Genomic DNA, 22,666 nt, shown 5'->3' on the forward strand with positions numbered 1-22,666 from the left:
TGTATGTAAGAAATGTATTTCAATTAATCATAAAGTGGCCCTGATATGTCACTAGACATTAAGAAATCATGTTCATTTCAAATACTTATATTACTGACAACAGTAGTCCGGCCAGGATATTGTCATTTAAAAAGTGAAGTTGCAGCCCTCAACTGATGTTGATGTTGTCATCTTGTATTTTGGCCTGAAGCGCCACCCTCCACCTATCTACCAATCACGAAGTCAGTAGTGTTTCGGCATCGGGGTTGCCAGCTCTGCTCTAGTTACCACAGCTACGTAGCAGCCTACGTTCCTGCTGGATCCTGCAGCCTATCTGGCAACCTCGAGTCAGGGGGGAGGGGGAGGGGATACACCGCTCTACAGTAATTTGAAAGTGATTGCAGTACCAGTTTTGGCCACAATCTTACATATGGCTCCTTTAAATGTATTTTCTTTTTTTATTATGTGTGTGTGTGTATATATATATATATATATATATATATATATATATATATATATATATATATATATATATATATATATATACACACAGTGGGGAGAACAAGTATTTGATACACTGCCGATTTTGCAGATTTTCCTACTTACAAAGCATGTAGAGGTCTTTAATTTTTATCATAGGTACACTTCAACTGTGAGAGATGGAATCCAGGAAATCCAGAAAATCACATTGTATGATTTTTAAATAATGAATTTGCATTTTATTGCATGACATAAGTATTTGATCACCTACCAACCAGTAAGAATTCCGGCTCTCACAGACCTGTTCATTTTTCTTTAAGAAGCCCTCCTGTTCTCCTCTCATTAGCTGTATTAACTGCACCTGTTTGAACTTGTTACCTGTATAAAAGACACCTGTCCACACACTCAATCAAACAGACTCCAACCTCTCCACAATGGCCAAGACCAGAGAGCTGTGTAAGGACATCAGGGATAAAATTGTAGACCTGCACAAGGCTGGGATGGGCTACAGGACAATAGGCAAGCAGCTTGGTAAGAAGGCAACAACTGTTGGCGCAATTATTAGAAAATGGAAGAAGTTCAAGATGGTGGTTCAATCTCAGTTCAGTCTCCCTCGGTCTGGGGCACCATGCACAGGGGCGGATCTAGAAAAATATTTATGGGGTGGCGAGAGGGGGGGCAGGAATTTTTGAAGGGTGGCAACATATGGCAGAAGTATATATACTGAATTTAAATCGCAGTTAAATTGGCCATAACTTTTAATTCGTTGCTGCGAATAGGGATGGGTATCGTTAAGGTTTTAACGGTATTACTACTCTTACCAATACTCCTTATCGATCCGGTACTTTAACGGTATTCTTATCGGTTCTTTTTGTTATATAAAAGAAAAGGGGGAAAAAACTATTATGAACACATTTAATATTGCTTTATATTTTGAAATGTAAAATAAATATCTATAGCAAAAGAAAAACCAATGCTTTTACAAAAAAAGTAAACAATTAAACAAATATACAAATTATATACCCAGTGCTTTAATTTCAGTAATGTCGGCATTACTGTTCAGGAGTAATATGGGCTAAAAAGACATCTAATAAAGTCAGATTTAAAATAACACTGCATAGGTTATCATAGATGAAAGTTATAAAAGCCAAAATTATTCATTCAAGAGCTGCGACTGATTTTCTCTTTGCCTTTTGTTGTTTGGTTCACATTAATGGAGCAATCGTCAGCAGGTTTATTAGACTGCTGCCCCTTTAAGACCAAATGCAGATCTAATCATTATTACACATCATATTTTCTCCCAACTATTAACGCCCATTTAAGACATAAACTGTATTTAAGTGAATAAACTGTTTAAGTGAATCTCCAAGACAGCCATTTTGACATATTTGATCGTTTAGATGTGCACACGAAGCCCAAAATATACGTTGCTTGTCTCGGTAGTTGAACTTTTCTATTGTAAAACAGTCAAATATAAAACAAAAAATTCTACTTACATTTTACCAGGCATTCGTTAACTTATTTAATCATTTTGACATTGATGAGCTAGACCGCTGAACTTTTAGTCTTCCTAACAACAAACAGAGCGTTGCGTAATGTAGTGCATCAGAGCAGCATCAATAATAATATCAAGTGAATCTCTTATTTGCATCTTAAGTTTATTGCCAATAATAATAACAGGTTTGCGAACGTGAACTCGGTGAGCTCGCACAAAACACATCTTCAGCACAGCGACTCATTTAAACGCCTCTGATTGGCCGATGTGATCAACAGACATGTCTGTGATTGGCTACAATGCTCAACGCTGCAAAAGCACGTCAAAAGTACCTTCAATGCAAAGGGAAAAATATAAATAAAAATGTAATATAGTGCACTGTTCATGATTAGGTAATCGCGGCCGCTGTAATCTTATTCACATTTGTTTTTCTGATTAATTGCTTTGCTCTGTGAGAAAGACAATTGAACAACATATTCGGGGCTTTACTAAAAACATTCGGGGCTTAAGCCCCCTTAGCCCAGCCCTAGCGCTGCTTTTTATTAAGCTGTTGTCTTTACTAAAATCAAAATTAGGCTAATTTTAGAGTGCTCTTACAAATCACGAGGGAGCGATTTGACCGCTGATTTTGGCTAACGTAATAGACTCGCTGTTTTTGCTGATGCTGAATCGTCTTTAGCATACAATACATTCATTACAAATGTAACTTTAAGTTAAACGTGTGTTTAAACTACACCTGGGGAAACTCACTTCACCTTCAGAGGCTCTGTCAGGGGCAACTCAGTCTAGTCGGGTTGCAGGACCACCGCACCGCAGCAGACTTGCTGTGTGTGTGAGCCAGACTGAGCGAACGCCGCTCTGCACGTTTGAATCAGGGACGTAACTATTTGAGAGGCAGGGGGGAGGGGCGAATAATACATTTAAAATTAAAAATTAAATTGTTCACTTTTGGTAAATGTATTGGACATAGTGGTGGGTTGTTTTTGTAAGTACAGTTTTTGGATCATCAAAGTCAGGGGGGCAGCTGGGGGGGCAAGGGTCTAGAGTGGGGGGGCACCTGCCCCCCCTTGCCCCCCTGTAGATCCGCCCATGACCATGCAAGATCTCACCTTGTGGGGCATCAATGATCATGAGGAAGGTGAGGGATCAGCCCAGAACTACACGGCAGGACCTGGTCAATGACCTGAAGAGAGCTGGGACCACAGTCTCAAAGAAAACCATTAGTAACACACTACGCCGTCATGGATTAAAATCCTGCAGCGCATGCAAGGTCCCCCTGCTCAAGCCAGCGCATGTCCAGGCCCGTCTGAAGTTTGCCAATGACCATCTGGATGATCCAGAGGAGGAATGGGAGAAGGTCATGTGGTCTGATGAGACAAAAATAGAGCTTTTTGGTCTAAACTCCACTCGCTGTGTTTGGAGGAAGAAGAAGGATGAGTACAATCCCAAGAACACCATCCCAACCGTGAAGCATGGAGGTGGAAACATCATTCTTTGGGGATGCATTTCTGCAAAGGGGACAGGACGACTGCACCGTATTGAGGGGAGGATGGATGGGGCCATGTATTGCGAGATCTTGGCCAACAACCCCCTTCCCTCAGTAAGAGCATTGAAGATGAGTCGTGGCTGGGTCTTCCAGCATGACAGCGACCCGAAACACACAGCCAGGGCAACTAAGGAGTGGCTCCGTAAGTGGCTCAAGGTCCTGGAGTGGCCTAGCCAGTCTCCAGACCTGAACACAATAGAAAATCTTTGGAGGGAGCTGAAAGTCTGTATTGCCCAGCGACAGCCCCGAAACCTGAAGGATCTGGAGAAGGTCTGTATGGAGGAGTGGGCCAAAATCCCTGCTGCAGTATGTGCAAACCTGGTCAAGAACTACAGGAAACGTATGATCTCTGTAAATGCAAACAAAGGTTTCTGTACCAAATATTAAGTTCTGCTTTTCTGATGTATCAAATACTTATGTCATGCAATAAAATGCAAATTAATTACTTAAAAATCATACAATGTGATTTTCTGGATTTTCGTTTTAGATTCCGTCTCTCACAGTTGAAGAGTACCTATGATAAAAATGACAGACTTCTACATGCTTTGTAAGTGGGAAAACCTGCAAAATCGGCAGTGTATCATATACTTGTTCTCCCCACTGTATATATATATTAGGGCTGGGAATCGATTAAAAAAATGTACTAATTAATTGCACAATTTGCTGTTCGTTCTATTTGGCCTAGCAAACTTTGTAGTTTTTTTCACATGCTGTTGCAACAACTAGTAACGTTAGAAAAACTACAACACCACACCGGATCTAGCTAGACCGGAAACAAAACAACCGGAACGCCGCACACACTTGTTTGGGCTTGCGAGCCGGCCAAAGAGTAGTAGGCTAACATTACGTTTTGAGTGGATGGCGAGCGCAAGACGCCGAAATGGATGCCAATAAGATTCTGAATGGAAAGTTTACTTTTAAAAAGTTGCTAAATGGTTCCATTGACAAGACCAAAGTGATCTGTGTGTTTTGTCTTTGTGAACTGAGCGATCATCGCAGCACGTCCAGTCTGAAATAACACTTGATGGCCAAGCATTCTCTGATGCGAATTCTCTGACGCGATTATTTGTTCCAAGTGAGAATGTTAGTGTGAAATTGAACACTACAGTGTGTATATATATATATATATATATATATATATATATATATATATATATATATAACATGATTTTCTACACTATACGTTACAAAATATATATTTTTGGCAAAATGTTCATGGTTCTTTAACCATGATGCTCGGATAAAGACAAGAAAGGAAAAGCTTCAAAGCTACAAAGTCTCTAACACAAAAAATCTAATTGTACGTCAACAAGCTACTTTAAGTACAAGAGTAATAAAGGCCAAATCAAATAAGGCCATAAAGTGCAAACTCCTGCTGTCAGGCTCCAAGGTCTTTTTTTTATTTGGCTGCCCCAGAACAGGTCCTTTAAACTTCAAAAGAGCAACTTCGCAGTACGTGTCAGTTGTAATTGTTCAAGCAATTATGCCGGAGAGAATGGAGAGTGGCGTAACAATCCCCAGGGTCCAGTGCTCTTCTGTGAAGTGTAAAATGAACATCCTCAGACGGTAAGGCGCTGATATGTGGTGTTGTTTTCTGTGAGGGAGCCAGTGGAAAGTGAAGCTTGACCTGTTATGCGTGTTGAAATGAGCATATGTGAAGAGTGCTAGTGACGAGCGAATTTCCACGCTGTCCAATAATTGAGTTTTCTTTTTTCCCTCAAGGAACTGCCATCCAGCCCCTGTAAATGTTTTCTGAAAATTTGTTTTATTGACTTTGGAATCGAATTGCTTTCCTGTTCCCCCTGGCGTGAGGAAAATCCAGGTGTTGCTATAAAATGTGAATGTCAATGAGTTTATTAATGAGCTGTTGGTGGCCAGTTCAGTCAAGGAAAATATTTACTAAACACACACACATTTTTATATCATGGTGAGAGCCTGGCAATAGGAGTAAAAGCCGAACAAATTATACCTCAAATCTACCTCCTTTTTAAGGAGAGGTGTGCTATTACTTTTCTAAGCAATTAGACACAATTTTCGCCTGGCAAGCTTGCATTGACTTATGTTTGAAGGAGAGATCCAAGCCACATCTAAAAAACAGAATATCATCCAGACTCTTCAGTTGGGTCAGCAAGCAATCACCTGTACAAAACTCAACACTGTAGCAACTAGGGGTGTAACGGTTCTCTATAAAAAAACTAACCGTACCGTTCTCCACCCACGGTTCGGCACACATTTGCACCGCGGTTGATCTCAAATCTGATGACGCATCTATAATATGGTTTGGTGAAAACAACAACGTGTAAAACAGATAGTTTCACTAATGTATGTTTCTGTCGATGGATGCACATGCTGGCTCCCCATTAGTACATTACAACAGCGATAATCAAAAAACATGAACAAAACGGTCACTCTTTGTAAACTTTGTTCAATGCGAGTGCCGTATGCTTGAACATGACCAGTCATTTAAGCAGTTAAGGCGAGACCTTAACAGTGTTGCTATCTGTGTTTAAACTAAACTAATTTAACCTTGCCAATTTAAACATTCAAGAGCAAGACTTGGAAAGAGAACTTGCGCGTGCTGAGCGAAGGGGTGGGTGTGTGTGTGTTTGTGCAGACTTCACTCATACATCTCAGACAGCGCGCAAATATTGAGTTCTCTTTCAAGTATTGCTCTTGAATGAACAAATTCACACAAAAATTGCCAACATGTCCGTCTTGATGAGTATCCTAGCAGACATAGTCTGTTATGCCTTAAAGGAGCATTTCACCAGTGGGAACATTAATCTTATTTGAAAGTGGGTCATATATGTAGTCGAAATGTAACATAAATTTCGAATTTGGTGCCTTCTTGACCGAGGAAAGACAGAAAGTAACTTTAGGGCGCATTTATATGGAAGACAACAACTCCCACAATGCACCACATTGCACAGCTTCGCAAGCCACTCCCACTAATCCAGTTCACAACACAAACGTCCGTGTCCTCGTCTGATTCAGGGATTTCGTCTAGGAGAAATTGGCATTGTTGAAATTCTTTGCAGCAGACAAACTATCTCTGTCCGTAGGCGCACAGTGAGAGCACAGGCACCACCAGTCCGCCCCAGCTCGAGCCAGTCTGGGCTCCTCGTCCGCGACAGGCAGGTCTTCTGCCTCGGCTGCAGAAGCCACAGCAGCCGCCTCCTGTTCCTCCATCAGCCTCAGATGCTCTTCGTTATATTGCGGCTGATTCGAGCTTCAGACTTTTGAAATCCTCTTCTTCCACATCATATTGAGTACCTTCCACCATTGTTGTAACTTCACATCTGCCTCCACAGCGCCTGTTAACTCAGCTTCCAAACAAGATGGCGGATAATGCTTTTAGTTTCTGCAAGTGAAGTCCCAGCCACTGATCTGTAATAGGTCTGTAGCGTGAGTGGGTCCCACCCCCTGGAAAAATGAGGAATGAGTGTTTGTAGTCTCAACCCCTCTACAAAGATATGGGACTTCCTGGTCAGAATGACGCAAAATGACGATTTTTACATCATAAACAGGAACTGCAACACTGAAATCCGTATTTCTCCCGTCTCGGGAAAATGAGGGAATAATGCACGACCATTCAAAAATATGACTGGGTTTCTAACGATACAAAGCTTAATGCAAATGGTTGAAGTGTCCCTTTAAGTAAACTTATACAGTCGAGAAAGACAACTCATGTGTAACAGTATCAGTATTTTGTGTCTGCATTATGTCTTAAAGGGACAGCAGCAGTGTTTTTAATGTTATTCAAAAAAACAAAAGACAAGGAAATCACTCACTGCTCGTGATTGAATAGCTTTTGTAACTTTAATAAGGATTACTCTTTAACTTATAGTCAAATATGCAATGTTATTTTACATTTGATTACTTTGATCAATTCCTATACCTGAAAACAAATGTTAGACCTACCTAAAAAACTTGAAAAGCACTGTTTATTTTATTAGTAACCAGCGTTCTAGCAAACATCCTGGCATCATCTAGCCTAATGTTCCTATGTTCATTCTACACTTAGAAAAGTAATGGCACTCTCTCAATACCTCAATATCTCTTCAACAAGCTGCATGCTTTGGGATATCATTCGTGTCTGGCATAAATGTCTGTGACCTAAATACTTTAGGTGTTTGTTGGAAATAGTGCTCCGCCTCCTTCCCGTAGCACACAGCACTAATGATCACTTGGTACTAGCAATCATTATGATATTATAGTGCCATCTTTCCCTAGATCCTCAACATGATGTTAAAGAACTTTTCATGATGGGAACTCTAGGCCTTAGCAGTACAGTGTGTAATGAGAGCGTTTATAGGAGCTTTAATCCACTGGTCAGGCTGCTGGTCTTGAAGCACAGCCAGAAGCGTTTCTTTTTTGTTTTCCGCCGTCTTCCATTTTTATCCAGCAGGGATATTGCTTCGTCATTGCTCAACAGAGACGCATGACTGGAGATGTCATTTTTACAATCTCCCTGCAGTTCCTTCATATGAAAGCAATTGATTTTCCTCCCTCTCGTCCACAAAAGAAGCTCCGCGCTCTTGCTGCCCAGCCATCCATTGAATGACTAATGAAAAAAACTATTGGGTGTATAATTGAATATTGTGATTGAAGTCTGCTTAATAGTCTTTGCATAACACTGAGACATACAGAGCTAATAACCATGCATGGGCTATTCTGTGTGAAGCAGACTGAGGTTTTCTTCTGAGTGTGGCGGTGGATTCTGTGCTGTGTGCTGGCACAGGCACAACATTTGTAAATTTAAGGGAAGGGATTTTTTTTTTCTTCTTCTTCTTTTAGCCCTGCATTGAGACATTGGAGTCAAATAAAATGTATCAATTTAATCAAATTATATATTTACTACATTTGTAACCCATTGTTTTTTATTTTTTTATTAATTTATTTTAAAAAAACTACACAGGAATTGCTAACAATGGGTTAAAAATGTATGTTTTAATCAAAGAGGTCTATTATCCTTGTAGAAAACGGTCCATTAGTATTCCCATTCATCTCAATCAAACTCCATACTTTTTTAGACGTTCCAAATTTTGGTAACAGGATTTCAAAAATTGCAAGCCTCATATAAAATGTATAAAATATGAATGAATAATTCAAATATCTCATATAATATTTAGTTTGACCTCTAGAGGTTGATTGAACATTTTCTGAAGGTTAAGCACCTCCTTTCACAAACCATTTGTCTGAAAAGGAAAAAAAGTATTTTTCAGGTCCTATTTTTTTGTACCTTCTTCATGAAAATTACTACATGCAGTGGATCAGCTGTAGATTACTTGAAGTCTTGATTAGGAGTTACAGACTGAACTCACTGGAAGAATAATATTAATTATAGACATTTTATGAGAAATGATTTGATGTTTGTGCGGTGTTGAATGCACTTTGACCTTCAGTGCTTTTAGAAGCTCAATTGACATTCAGCCAGTAAACACCTGTTGCAGTGAATTGTAAAATGGCTATGATTATGTAATCAGTATCCGAAAGGGCGGAGCTATAGCCAGTCAGGAAAGACCGTTCATTCCGTTGAAGAGGCACCGAGGACAATTACAGTTGTTAGTTGAAGAGAGTCAGGTTGAGGGGCTCTTAATGGAAAGGGAAAGTTAGAACGAAAGAATACAATTTATCTGTAGTGAGGTGAGATAAAATGAAAGAGTGCAGAAGTTTAGATGAATGGGGCTTTTAATGATGGTCTAATTAGGCTTATTCAGCTGGAGTGGAAAAAGAGCATATTTCAGCAAACAATCAGAGAGAGAGAGAGAGAGCGCACTCTTCGAACGTACGACGAAAATTGCCATATGTGTTCTTGCTTGTCAGTTTTAACGTGTAATTGCCTGTCTTGCCAGCAGGGCTCAGTTGGAAATTGCATTTCACTGGCAAACAATGCCCTCTAAACATGGACTGCCTGGTGAATGTTTATCAAAAGGTCCCCGGACATCTTTGATGCTTTCCCCAATGTATATTTGCAGAATGAAAGAATAAAATAATAAGTGTAGAATGAAAGAGTCTCTGTTGTGTTGTTTAAGGTACACACTGCTAAGTATAACATCAGCACACTTGTATTATAACTGTGGGTCTGTTTATATAGACACTAGCTGCTATGGAATTTCTCCTAACCACACAGCAATTTCTATAGGTTATTTTAATAGCAGTGGTAAGTTCACAGAGATTACAAAGAACATTGTTTTATTTAACATTAGGTTATTTTATTTTATTAGCAGTCATCACCCTTTGTGGTTATTTCATGTCCTATAACACCATAAAAAAAATTATAATTATGTAATAAATGACAAATGTAAAATAAAAATGTACTGTATTATTATTATAAGCCATTACTAGTTGCTATTATTGCCTATTTTTGCCTACATTTATTTAAAGTTCTGTTTAAAAAAGTATACATTTTATGCATTTGTTTTATATATATTTATTTATTTATTTATTTATTTATATTTATATTTAATATTTTAAAAATGTTATCATATATATACTATTTTTAATTATAAATCTATATAGAATTTTTCATTCAGCATTCCATAGATTGTACTACACTGTGATCATTTCAATCTGTATAGAATTTACCTAAATGCACACAATATTCAATCCAGAAATATAGCTATAAATATATATAATTGACTCCTCTGAACAGTGTTGCATCAGTCTGCTTTTAAGAACCAGACACAGGGACATACTGTTCTGTGATGAAGAGCCAAGTCATTTTAATTCTCCACCTCTCTTCTCCATTCCCAAATCTCCGTCTGAGCACAATCCTACACCCAAACACCACAGATGAGCATCATAACAGAGGCTATAGTGAGAGCAGTGTCTGTATATCGCACAGGAGTTCCCTTCTCCTTCATCTTCTCATGATTATCCACATGTTCTCTTTCTCAAAGTTGCTCAAGGGCAACTTTGAAGTTACATAATTATATGCTGTTTTATGACAACCCTGTTTTTCTTTTTGTTCTGCACATCAAAGCTTCATTGGTATTAGCCTTCATCAGCAGGGAATTAGTTGAAAAGAGAACCACACATATTCAGCTCATCATAGAGTACCACAGGATTACCCCACCTCATGAAGCTCTAACATGATGAAAAATTCAAATGCAACACCATCATCCTTGAGTCCTGCCTTATTTAAAAGACAGACATCCAGCCCCAGTTGGAATGTTCAGACTTAATCAGCTGATTTTGAGGGAAAAGATTCAGCTGAATGGACTTAAACATGGCGATGTGTGTTGATAACTGTGTGTGTTTCCTCTGTGTGTCATATAGGAGAGCTGTACATTGGAGGTGTGGGGAAGAGCATGTACAACAGTCTACCAAAGCTCATAGCATCGCGGGATGGCTACCAGGGCTGCCTGGCCTCAGTTGACCTGAATGGCAGACTCCCTGACCTGATCGCAGATGCTCTGCACCGTGTGGGCCAAGTGGAGCGAGGCTGTGAAGGTTAGTATACTGCTGCTCTGATCACAACATATGACCCTTAACTAAAAATACATCTGGTTTATCCATTTTATAGCATCAGGGTGCACCTTATTTCAATTTTCTTACATACCTCACCAAGGTTTTTTTTTTTTTTTTACCGTAAATCAGAAATGATAAAATAATAAAAAAATTACTTTTTTTTTTTCTTTTCTTTTTTTTTACTTTGGATTATTATGGTGTGTGTGAACTTTCTATTTATCATCAAAGAATCCTTAAAAACAATTGACACAACTGTTTAAATCAGCATATTAGAATGATTTCTGCAGGATCATATGACACTGAAGACTAGAGCAGCGTTTCCCAACCGGGGTGCCTTCTGGCGAGAGCAGGGGTGCCGTGTAAAAACTCTATCAAACATTTAAAAATTGCTAAAATGTGTAAAAAAATAAAAATAAAAAAAAAACAATCTCGGATCGTCGGAAGTCTCTAATAACAACAAATAATGCGCACAAATTTATAATAAAAATGCAAATCATAAGTTTTCAGCGTTGAATTGCGGGGGTTGCGCTTGCGCGTGATTTTATTCAGTGTGTCCACATAAAGCTGCCTATTTTTCATTGTTGCGCTTACGTTCAAATACACACGAAAACATTGTCACAATGTCCGTCTTGCCGCGTATTCACATAAACACATCGGTTATGTCCGTGCTGCTGTCAACGGTAACGCGCGCGATTAATGTTTTTCAGTTTAACGCGTTAAAAATATTTAACGCAATTAAAGCAGCATCCGTTTTTTTTTTTTTTTATCCTTTGGCTAGCGTTACATTATATAATCATGTTCTTCTTCATGCAAATGCTTTTAAACCATGCAAGCGAGAAAATACAAAAGAGAATGCGCTGTCTGTGATGCTGACACACACGACGCACAGAACGATACGCGCCAGAATCGACTTCTCTTTCGCGCTTTCGCTTTGAGTATCCTCATGAGAGCAGTCTTAAATGAGTTAAATAAAGTCTTAAATGAACGTTAAGAGTTGTGAAAATGGGACGCGTGTGGGAACCACATGTGCAGCAGTGACATCAGAATCAAATAACACTCATAAAAGATTAACTGTGAAATTATTACATAAAATATATTAAAAACAAGCTATCTTGTGCAATTATAACAATTATCCCAATATAAAAACACAAATACACTGAGTGAGCAAACATTTAGGTGAGATTTGCAATGGTAATTGAGCAATGTTTATATATGAATAAAAGCCTTAATTAAATGTCATCATGTAAAGTGATCTCTTCAGAAGAAATTAAGGATTTCCTAGACTTTAAATGGATGGACAAAACATTTTGGTAATATTACAAATATCTATATGACAGTAGGCCTATACGGCAGTTCTTCCCTGTGGTATTGAAAATTGATACATTTCAAGGTATAGTATCAATATATATAAATGTATATGTATGCGTGTCAGTGATGTGCGGGTCAATGTATAAACAAACCGCACCCGATCAACGTTTTCAACTAACCCGCCCGCAACTCGGACCGCAAAAAAATACAAATAAAATATTGTACCCGACCCGCTTCCTGACCCGCATTTTTTAAAAGTAGTAAATGCTCATCGTAGCGTCTTAATATAACTTAATATATTCTAATTTTGTCAAGAATTATACAAAATCGTCAATAAGCTCATAATTTGTTCTAAAATAGTCTAAATGTTAACAATTTTAAAAAGCTGGCTATGTCTATTTTGATGTTTCTGCGCAAGTTCAGCAGACAGTGAGGTTCGGGTTTGTTCCGATCAGAGCTCGTGAGCGGAGAGCGCATCTCTGAATATTCCGCTCTGCTCGCTCATTCCGTATAGTCGCTCGCCCAACGCAGAATGGCCTGCTGGTTCGAAAATATGTGGAATAAGGGCTGCCTCCGACTAATTTTTTTTTTTTCTAGTCGACTAGTAGTTGTTCATTTAAGCCATTCGTGGACAAATCGCCCCTTTATATTAATTTAATTACTTAAATAGGCTATAGCCTACAGGATAATAAGCGTTATGACCGCACGCATAAAGCTTGCCACAAAGAACCGGTTAAATTAATGATTATGAATGTGTCTAAATTAGCAAGGAGACATTTAATTGTTTAGTAATAAACTGGTGTTTTCTGTGTCGCTGCAAAGATGAAGTTGACGATGCGGAGACTGCGGACTCGCTATGAACGCCAGAGAGAAATACACATTTCATATGGATTACATAATCAGAGAGTAGCCTATTTATTTTGGTTTGAATATTTTCGTTTAAAAGTAGACATTTCAAGCTTTCTGTAATATATAACCTATATTTCTCAGATCTGTGAGGCACAAGCTGAGTTTCGGCGCCCTCCAGTTCACATGCAATGCAAGTGATCGTGCCGGCGCCTTATTACATTGTCTGCTATCTATTTGCTTCTTATTTATTAAATACGGGCAATTGATTGATAAAACATTGATCAAAATTAAGATACAATTTATACAAAACGAAAATCTTTTAAAAAGAGTTTTCTATAAAACAAAACTTAATGAAGTCGTCAAAATCATGTTTTACCAAAAACAGCGCCGTTGCTTGGAGGGCGCCAGCGCCTCTGCCTCGCGAGTGGATGATAGCCCTGAAGACGCCTAGCAATGATATGATAGTTATACCTTAAGAGTCTTCGTAGCGCGCTAAGAGACAATGTTATCGGAAAATGCAGTCCAGGTATGATGCGTAATGGAGATTCCAAAGCGCTCTTCTTTGGTCAGAACCATGGAGAGCGATCGCGGATTTACTTTTAACAATGCAACAAAATATTTAAAGAGCATCAAGCTATTAAAATCTATATTATGTATACGCACAGATAATATAACAGTAGGCTATATTAGTCAATATTTTTTTATTAGGTTAAGCAGTGATTGGATAACGTTTTTTATTTTTTATTTAACATTTTTAATTTAAGGCAAAATATCAAAATATCACTGGCCCATCCAAAACTGGAATCCTGGCGCCGTGCCTGGTTGGTCGTGCCAGTTTTGTGGTTATCAAATGTGTAAATAGCATTGCAAGAAGTACACATGACAAAGCCAGCACTTTGGTCATCATCTTTCATTATTTCGGCAAATGTCTCCCACACTTTGCTCTTTCTATTTGTGTATTTGCGGAGCTTCCACTCCCCAGTCTTCACCTTTTCTCTTGCCGCCTCCATCTCTACCTGCAGACTGAGCTTGTGCGTCATCTTCGCGCCAATTATTCAGCCAATAAAGTGTACGCCTATGTATTTCATAGAAAATTGTGTCTAGTAGGCTACTATATAAATTACAAAGGTTTAATTGGCATCTTTATTTCAAACGACCCGACAGACCGCGACCCGAATATCATTAAAAATATTTTTGGATGACTCGTAACCCGCGGGTGACCGCAGGCACCCGCTCATTTTGGATCAACCCGTGCATCACTGATGTGTGTGTATGTGGTATGTGTATATTAGTGCTGTCAATCGATTTAAAAAAATAACTAGATTAAAGTCCGCGTGAACCGGAAGTTGCAAACGACTTTTCTCCAGTGTTGTGACGTATTTCCCAGTGAAAAGGAATATTGAACAGAGGGCAGGGTTTTACTCTAGCGCTCCTCCTCTCCATCTCTCGCTCATAGCAGACTAACGGTTTGAGGGGAGTGGTTAAGCGTTTCTCACCCCAAGCCGTCAAACATACGTCATCAGGGAAGGTCCTCCAATGCAGAGGGGAGGGGCATTTTCAGATTTTGATTAAAGATTACGAAGCCAAAAATTTTTTTTGTGTGGATTGACTTGCATGGATGAATTGTTCACCACAAAACGATCAATTTAGGCAAACAAAGTAAATATGGTCAATTTTGATTTCATATGGACTTTAATCACATTTTTTCTGTGATTAATTGCGATTAAAAACACGTTTTTATACGTTTTTTTCTTTTTTTATGTAATCATTTCACAGTTAATCTACAAAATTAATGTAGAAACAACATAAAGACAGTATATTTTAAATACTTGTTTAATGACATCTTTTAATGAATGAGGGCCAGCATCACTGATACTAAAACAGCTACTGATGTCTCGATGAAAATGATTTCCCCCCCAATTTTAAACATTAATTATAGCACATTGCAAGCTATAAATAAAAAAAACATTTATTAGGCTTCAAAAATATAACAACTTCAGTTCAAGTAAACTTCAAACAATCCTCACATAAACCCATAATAAATGTCATGTTTACCTGCTTTATAAATTATAAATTAAATATAGATTAATCCTTATTAACGCTACAAAAGTTATTTAGTCAAGAGTAGTGAGTAATTTTCTGTTACTGTCGTTCTTTGATTAACTTTAATGACAGACAGTATTAGTGGCTATCTAATTTAAGTCTGTTTTAATGGATTTCTGTAGACAAATACAGTGCCAAGTTGTCCACACATTTTCCTGTTGCTGTCATCATGATGATGACAGGGAACATTGTGAGATTGGAAACCTGTGTAAGTATAGAAACTGTTGATCGTCTGTGTGATTATAACCAGCGATTCCCATTTCCTGTTTGTTTCAGCCGGCCCCGGCACAACCTGCATGGAGGACTCCTGCTCCAATCAGGGAGTGTGTCTCCAGCAGTGGGAGGGGTTTACCTGCGACTGCACTATGACGACATACGGTGGTCCCCTCTGCAGTGACCGTGAGTACCGTTTTGCTCTTTAGTAGGGATTAAACAGCTTTATTAAAGAGGCTTGTTTGGCCACATTAATAAGCCGTTCAAGGCTTCTCCTTTGATAATCTCTGAGCTAAGTGTTTGAAGTACTAAACGATGGTGCGCCGCAATGCAGTCTTTTTAATGTGCAGATAAGGCAGAACACTCTAATTAGTGAGGGCCACAAGATAATGTTCATAAAGAGCTAGTAATGGTTCAAGTGACCCCTGAACTGAACTGCAATTTCAGGTTGCATCTTAAATGTTTAATTGCACCAAAGTTTGGAGGTGGAACTGTGGGTTTTTAATGTCTGTGATGCTGTACTTGCAATAAAAAATCTGACTGTGCTTTGCCTTCAAACAGACACAGGCATCGCTCACAAAGCAGATTGTGTTTTTCTTTAATAACATCCACATATTTTTGACAATAATGCTCTGGAGAACGGCCTAATGAGCTAAATGAAGATAAATAGGGTGAGCTGCCCTATGTATAAAAAATGTAGCAAATAAGTGTGTTGGATGGTTTTAAACAATATCTTCATTAAACACCTAGAGAGATTTAAATAAGCTGTTTATTGTAGTTAAATACAATAGTACACTATAAAATAAGTGGATTAATTGGAATAAAAGGAATAATTGATGACGGGCTGTTGTATTATTTGAAAAATATCAGGAAAAGGAATTTATTACATTATATTATATTATATTATATTATATTATATTATATTATATTATATTATATTATATTATATTAGAATATATTATATTAGAATATATGATTATATTATATTATATTATATTATATTATATTATATTATTATAAATACACAATTAAATAATAAAATATTTATTGAAGTTACATTTTCTCAATTCACCCCCCATTGACTGGTGTGGCAAGCTAATTCATCGTAAATGAAGCTAATCATTTACAGATTTTATATCTCTAGAATCAGTGTGAATAAGGCATCAAATGTTTACGTTGCTTATTTATACAGTACAATAATTAAAAGTGACCAGTATACAAGCAGCATGTGTAAACATTTGCCAAATGTATTATGCATGAACTATAGCGGCGTTTGGAGTTTGTCGATGCAGCAGATCCGAGAGTACAAAACAACTTCTGCACCGCTAACCCAATTAACACTTCAGACAATTATTTCACAGCACCGCATACCTGCAATACCGTAAAACATCTCAATCTCCATTATCAAAGTGATAATGATCTTTTATCGACATAGGAGGCAATGTCATAGAAGCATAGTGAAGGCTGTTCTACATTCATACACTTGCAGAGAAAGATTCATTAACATGCTCAATCATATTATTCAAAAAACAAACAAACAAACATATAAACATCTATCAGAAAAGAAAGAGAAGGCCAGTATTTAAAAGTGGTATTAGGTGTTGTATCTAAATGTTGTATTAGTTGATTCGAATGTGATTTAGTCAATCAGTTAATACTCGATTCACCCATAGTCATAATTACTGTACATAAACACACATATTATTTTTTGAAAAGTGGTTTAAACTGACAATACACAAGGCAAGTCCTGATTTAAACAGTCTACAAAATCATTCATGTTCTTCATTTCTTGTCATCTGATTGGATATCCGTAGATGAATTTTCATGGAAGTGTTGGTGCTTTTTGGTGCATTGACAGACGATTTGAATTAACTAAGCTTCTTTTATAGCTAAAGCAGCAGTAGCACACCTGTTCATCCTCATCCAAATGAAAGACTATGGAGCAGGCTGCAGGTGTGAAAAAAAAAAAATACAATCCTTCAAAAGTCATTTTCACGCGATCAACACAAAATCCGGTGGGCAGCCACAGAGAGCTGGAGCAGCTTCACTAATGCATGACTCATTCTCTTCCTCAAATAGTGTGACAAAGGCAGTCAGTCATCTTTTTAGCCTGTCCTCTACAACACACACACACATACACGCCCATACATATTTTTTTTTTTTCAGACAGCAGACATATGGGGAGAATAATTTTGGTTGACCTCAGTAATTAGAGTAGATTATTTAGGAATATCATTAGCACAAATTACGCCTGCTGCCTGTGTGACATCTCGCACATTTTCAACAACTTCCGAGCGCTTTTATTAGCACTCTTGCTTTTAGTAACAAGAAATGTGAGAGCCGCAGACAGTTATCCGATCCTTCCCAGACTATTTCTACATACAATATGAATGTCACACAAATCCCACCGGAATATCCCAGGTTGTATTGCATATGTCCTGTGTTGTAGAACAGCGTATTCAAGTGACTGGATCTATGTTTTATGCTTTGATTTCCTGTGAACGGTCACATCCATCACCGCAGGTCTAATTAAATGGCTTGTAATGTGTTACCCGTCCTGAACCCTGTCCAAGGACACAGCACAGGTCCCCGTGAGTCTTAAGGGATTGCTCTTTCCTACTTCCTTTGTTCATTCAGGATTCACTCCATCCCTCTGTACCTTACACCAGACCCTCCAGCGGTGACCATTAAATTAAATAGATGCTGCACTTTCATGTCTGCTGTTTTGCCTCGCAGCCTTGGACTCTACTCTCACCTTTCTCTGCAAGCATCTGCTCAGCCAACCTTAGATTTTACATAGACTTTTCTGTCATGCCCTGCACATAAAATGGGCAACGTTTCCTTGCAGAGGTAATTGTTCTTGTTGGGCAAAACTTTAAACAAAGCTCTTTCTTCTTAATGGTTCACAAAGTATTTCTAAGGTTTTACACACAAAGAAAACTAGTGACTTGTTTAAAAGTACTTCTACTATGAGACATTTATGCTGTTTCTTATTTTTATGGAAACTGTGATAAAGTCACAGGGAGGGGGGTAATCTGTCTGAGTTCTGTATTGTTACATGAAGCAGACAAATGATCAGTTCTTGGTGTCACCATACAAATGAATCCTTCATGGTGACATTTTCTGAAAGCCAATATGATACCAGGGTCAATTGATCCAGATAACCCTCAGATTCCTGGTGGAAGGTTCCTTGTATGGAATATAGGTTTTTACCAATTGGATGTGCTCCAGTAGAGAACAGGATATGGAATTGACATATATGGGTCACCAAAAGCGGGACCTGACCTGGGAAGTAAAATCCAATAAGCATGAAATAAGATTGTTTTCAAAGAAGCCTCTTTAAGCAGGAAAGTGAATGACAACACACACACACACACACACACACACACACAAAAAAAGTAAAAATTACATTTAAAAAAGAAGTATATAACATGTCTGGGTGATCTAGTTCATTAAATCCTCCACCTTTCTCTCTACATCAACATCAGTATTCAGAGTTGCCATCAATCATGAAAAAAATCATAATAATTGATAAAACACTGATTAAGCCTGACTGTTTATTTTGTATCAACGGCTTTGTTTAAAGGTATTTTTCTGCATGGCTTTAATGCACATTAATATCTATCAACCGCATTTGTGGCAAAATTCTGAATTACAAAAAATAAAAAGTTGAAATGGACAAAGTACATTTTTAATAAATATTAAAATATTTACTGCATTTTCACAGTCAGCAGTTGAAATTGCTTTGAAGTTGAATTTTTCCAGATGTACTGGGCTGTAAGTCAAGGTTTGTCTTTGACCATTACATTCCTCAGGAAATTTTCACACCGGTAATTAAACTTGCGAAGTTTCGACTAGTGGTCGACCGATATTGTTTTTTTGATGGCCGATGCCGATATCTTAGAGAGCAGGGTGGCCGATGGCCGATATAAAGCCGATATTTTTATATATATTTATTTTAATCAATATTTAATAAATTAGAAAACAAATCTTTAAAATAAACATGCTTTTATACTTTAGATGGCAACTTCTTGAATCTGAAATCCTATTACAGTATTTTTCACAAAGTAATTGTTTAGAAATATATGAATAAAAAGGAAGTAAACACTGTAACAGGGCACTCAGTAATCTGGTAATTTCGTGCTGGTAATCATATTTTTTCAAATAAAGACAAGGTAATGCTAATTTTACATACAGCACAGTGAAAACGATATGAATATGACACAGTTGACAACTGGATATATCACAGATATGAATATGACACAGTTGGCAACTGGTTATATATCAGCATATTTTAAAATGAATGATTTAAAGTTTTTCGATCGCTTCTCCTGTGAAGCTGATCTTCTGTTCGCATTCACTCACTTCGCACGGACCGACCATCACTTGCAGACAGTAATGCATTGCACACTTCACAAGATATCACAGCTGGATTCCATTAAATCTGCAAGGTTTGTGAAATTAAATGTTTATTAGATATTCAGAGATTTGTTTAAATGACGTAGATGCGCATTTACTGGATGTTGACGGCAAATGAGAAAGTATTTTAGCCTGATTGTTTGCCTTTTCTGTTACAAATAATATAAAAGCAAACGCTTTACTTTACTTACTTCGCATACCATTTACTTTCTTTGTTTACCAGTTCTGTCTAACAAAGTATTAGATATGACTGACAGAGATCGTAAATTAATGAAGATGGAGAATGTGAGTGAGCGCTGTGATCTGAGGAGCTGCCGTTGGCGTTCTCTTCCCAGCGCCATCAAAATAAAAGTCCCGCTTCCAACACATCGGCCAATCAGAAAAACTTATCGGCCAATGCCGATATTTAAAAAAAAATGCCAAATATCGGCCGATATATCGGCCTTGGCGATATATCGGCCTTGGCGATATATCGGTCGACCACTAGTTTCGACAACACCAGTATTACCAATAACACCTGGGATGGGTGTTGCGTGCAGTTGCTTTTCACTTTTGAATTTGCCATCACACATACTCTGTGTATGTAGGCCTATAATTTGTGGGCATTGGGGAGCGGCTATCAGTATGCGGGCTATTCTTTAGTAAAATGTTTAATAAAAATGTTCATGAAAATATATATATTTTTAATGGAATTTGAAAATATTTAAGAGTCGTTGTTGAATTTAGTTTTATGCATACAGTATGTTTGCATGTAAATATATTTTGTTCTAATGTAACAAGTAATAATCTCTAGGTTTTACACTATTCTTTGGTTCTTTTGTAGCGCGAGTTTGGTGAAGTGTAATAAAAAATAGTACAACGCCTCGTCCGTTTGGGGAAGAGCGCGCGCACTCAGCGGAGCAGGCGAAAGTATAAACAAGGCTTTAGTCTACATTATCTCCTGTCCCTATTTTCGGTCTCTCTGTGCAACCCATTCTTCCACTGGTGTCCAGACTTTAACAGCCACTTGCCCGCGGTCCTGGCAACCACTCCCTCAGTGTGACATCGTGGCAGTCCCCAAGGTGCTGGCTGCCGGTCCGACTCCTGATCGCTTCATTAAAGAGCAAACAAAGCGTGAATGTCTTGTAATTGTATAGCAGGTCCTGCCAAGCCTAAAAAAAGCAGAGACACCATATAATAAGATATTTAGAGGAGATTGAAAGGTCACCCCCTGTCCAGAAGCAGGAAGGGATGGAGTAATTGGAGGGGATAAGGACGGTGCTCCGCGGTGAAATGTCAACACGAAGGAAGCCGAGGAAGAATCGTAATCAGCAGCCTACATCTCGCGCTTCCACAATCCTTTAGACAACCAGACTGAGACGTCACCCTGTTCTAGCTGCCGCTTTGGAGGATGTCACTCAGTCGGTGACATGGGAGAGTAGACTCTGACAGAATTAGGACAAATTTAAGGCGGGTTTCCAACAGTTCATTGCGACTCATTCTCCTGCTTTTAGTTTGCTGGCATTGATTGAGATGTTCTCGCTGCAGGAAAGATGGAGTTGAACCTGCATGTTCAGTTCATCCTGGTAGGATGTTTGCACAAATCCTCAAACTTAGCCATATACGGATACTTGTTTAATTGCAGTAACCATCTTAAAGTACTTTCCACCATCAGTTTGAGCAGTTCTTAACACTGTGAGCAACGATTTCAGTTGCATTTTGACTTGAGCATGGAATACGATTTCAATCGATATTCATTCGATGCTGTTAATGTACCTTGTTGCTTGTCTGGGAACTTTTACCTTTCTGTGTGATGTGATCATTCTCCATAACAATCTCTCCAATGTTCACTACAGTATAACACCTATTGTGTCTTTGAGGTAACGTCCATTCTAGACCGAAGTAGACACGAAACGCTGCAGTTTCACAACAAAAACAATTTGGCCCTATTGTGGAAAAGAGTCTTTAGTAACTACCCACACACAATCAAGTTTAACCAGCTGTTAAATGCGGTGACATTGTGTAATTGTTATTCTTTTTGGTGCAAAGACCAAATTGATCTGCAGTTTAGGATCATTAGGGATTGTGCAGTTGATGTTGCGCTATTACTGTCTGTGCAAGTCATTTCCTTTACAAGAGATGTTGTGTACAATTTCTGTTGATCTTGGCAGCAAGTAACTCGTCAAATAATGGAAAAAGGTGATATAAGTCACTGAATATCCACACAAGCCATGTAGACAAATGCAATTTTGCCAATTTAAAGGCATTTTAAAGTGTCTGGATCACAGTGGTGGAATGATTCTGTGCAGTACAGGCCCAGTAAAGTTTGCCAGATCGCAGCAACCTTATTTGCATAATTCCTCTAATGAAATGGGAGGACACAACACATGCAAATAAACGGCATCAGAAATCAGGGAATCAGGGACGGGTTTTTTTTTTTTTTTTTTTTATCTGATAACAATTTACATTTTGCAGTATCATTTTACCCTGTAAATTGACAATCAAATGAATGGTATTTATATACAGATCACTATCAGTCCAACTGCTTTTATTTATTGTTTCGCAGCTTGTGCCGGGAGGCGAGTAATTACAGTGTCTGAAAACATCCAAAAGACCCTTAGTGAGCCGTCTTTCAGAATGCCTGATTTTCTGAAGGAGGTTTGGCTTGAGTACAACATTAGTTGTGCGGCAGAGAGTTCAGAGGTTGTAATGGAGCGTTGTGGTAGGCTGAAAAAAAATCTATCTGTCTGTCTGTCTTTTTATATTTCTGTCTGTTATCTATCTATCTATCTATCTATCTATCTATCTATCTATCTATCTAT

General features: G+C 38.2%; 1 protein-coding gene across 1 annotated transcript in view; it reads left to right on the plus strand.

The window, feature by feature from the left end:
* The window catches only part of nrxn2a (neurexin 2a), a 432,089-nt gene that overhangs the window by 216,408 nt on the left and 193,015 nt on the right, over window positions 1-22,666 (plus strand). The window contains exons 17-18 of the mRNA XM_084387273.1: window positions 10,782-10,955; window positions 15,510-15,632. Of these exons, the coding sequence (XP_084243399.1) occupies window positions 10,782-10,955; window positions 15,510-15,632 (297 nt within the window). The remainder of the gene's footprint in view (window positions 1-10,781; window positions 10,956-15,509; window positions 15,633-22,666) is intronic.

Source organism: Rutilus rutilus, assembly GCF_951802725.1.
Source record: "Rutilus rutilus genome assembly, chromosome: 18".
Taxonomy (NCBI): domain Eukaryota; kingdom Metazoa; phylum Chordata; class Actinopteri; order Cypriniformes; family Leuciscidae; genus Rutilus; species Rutilus rutilus.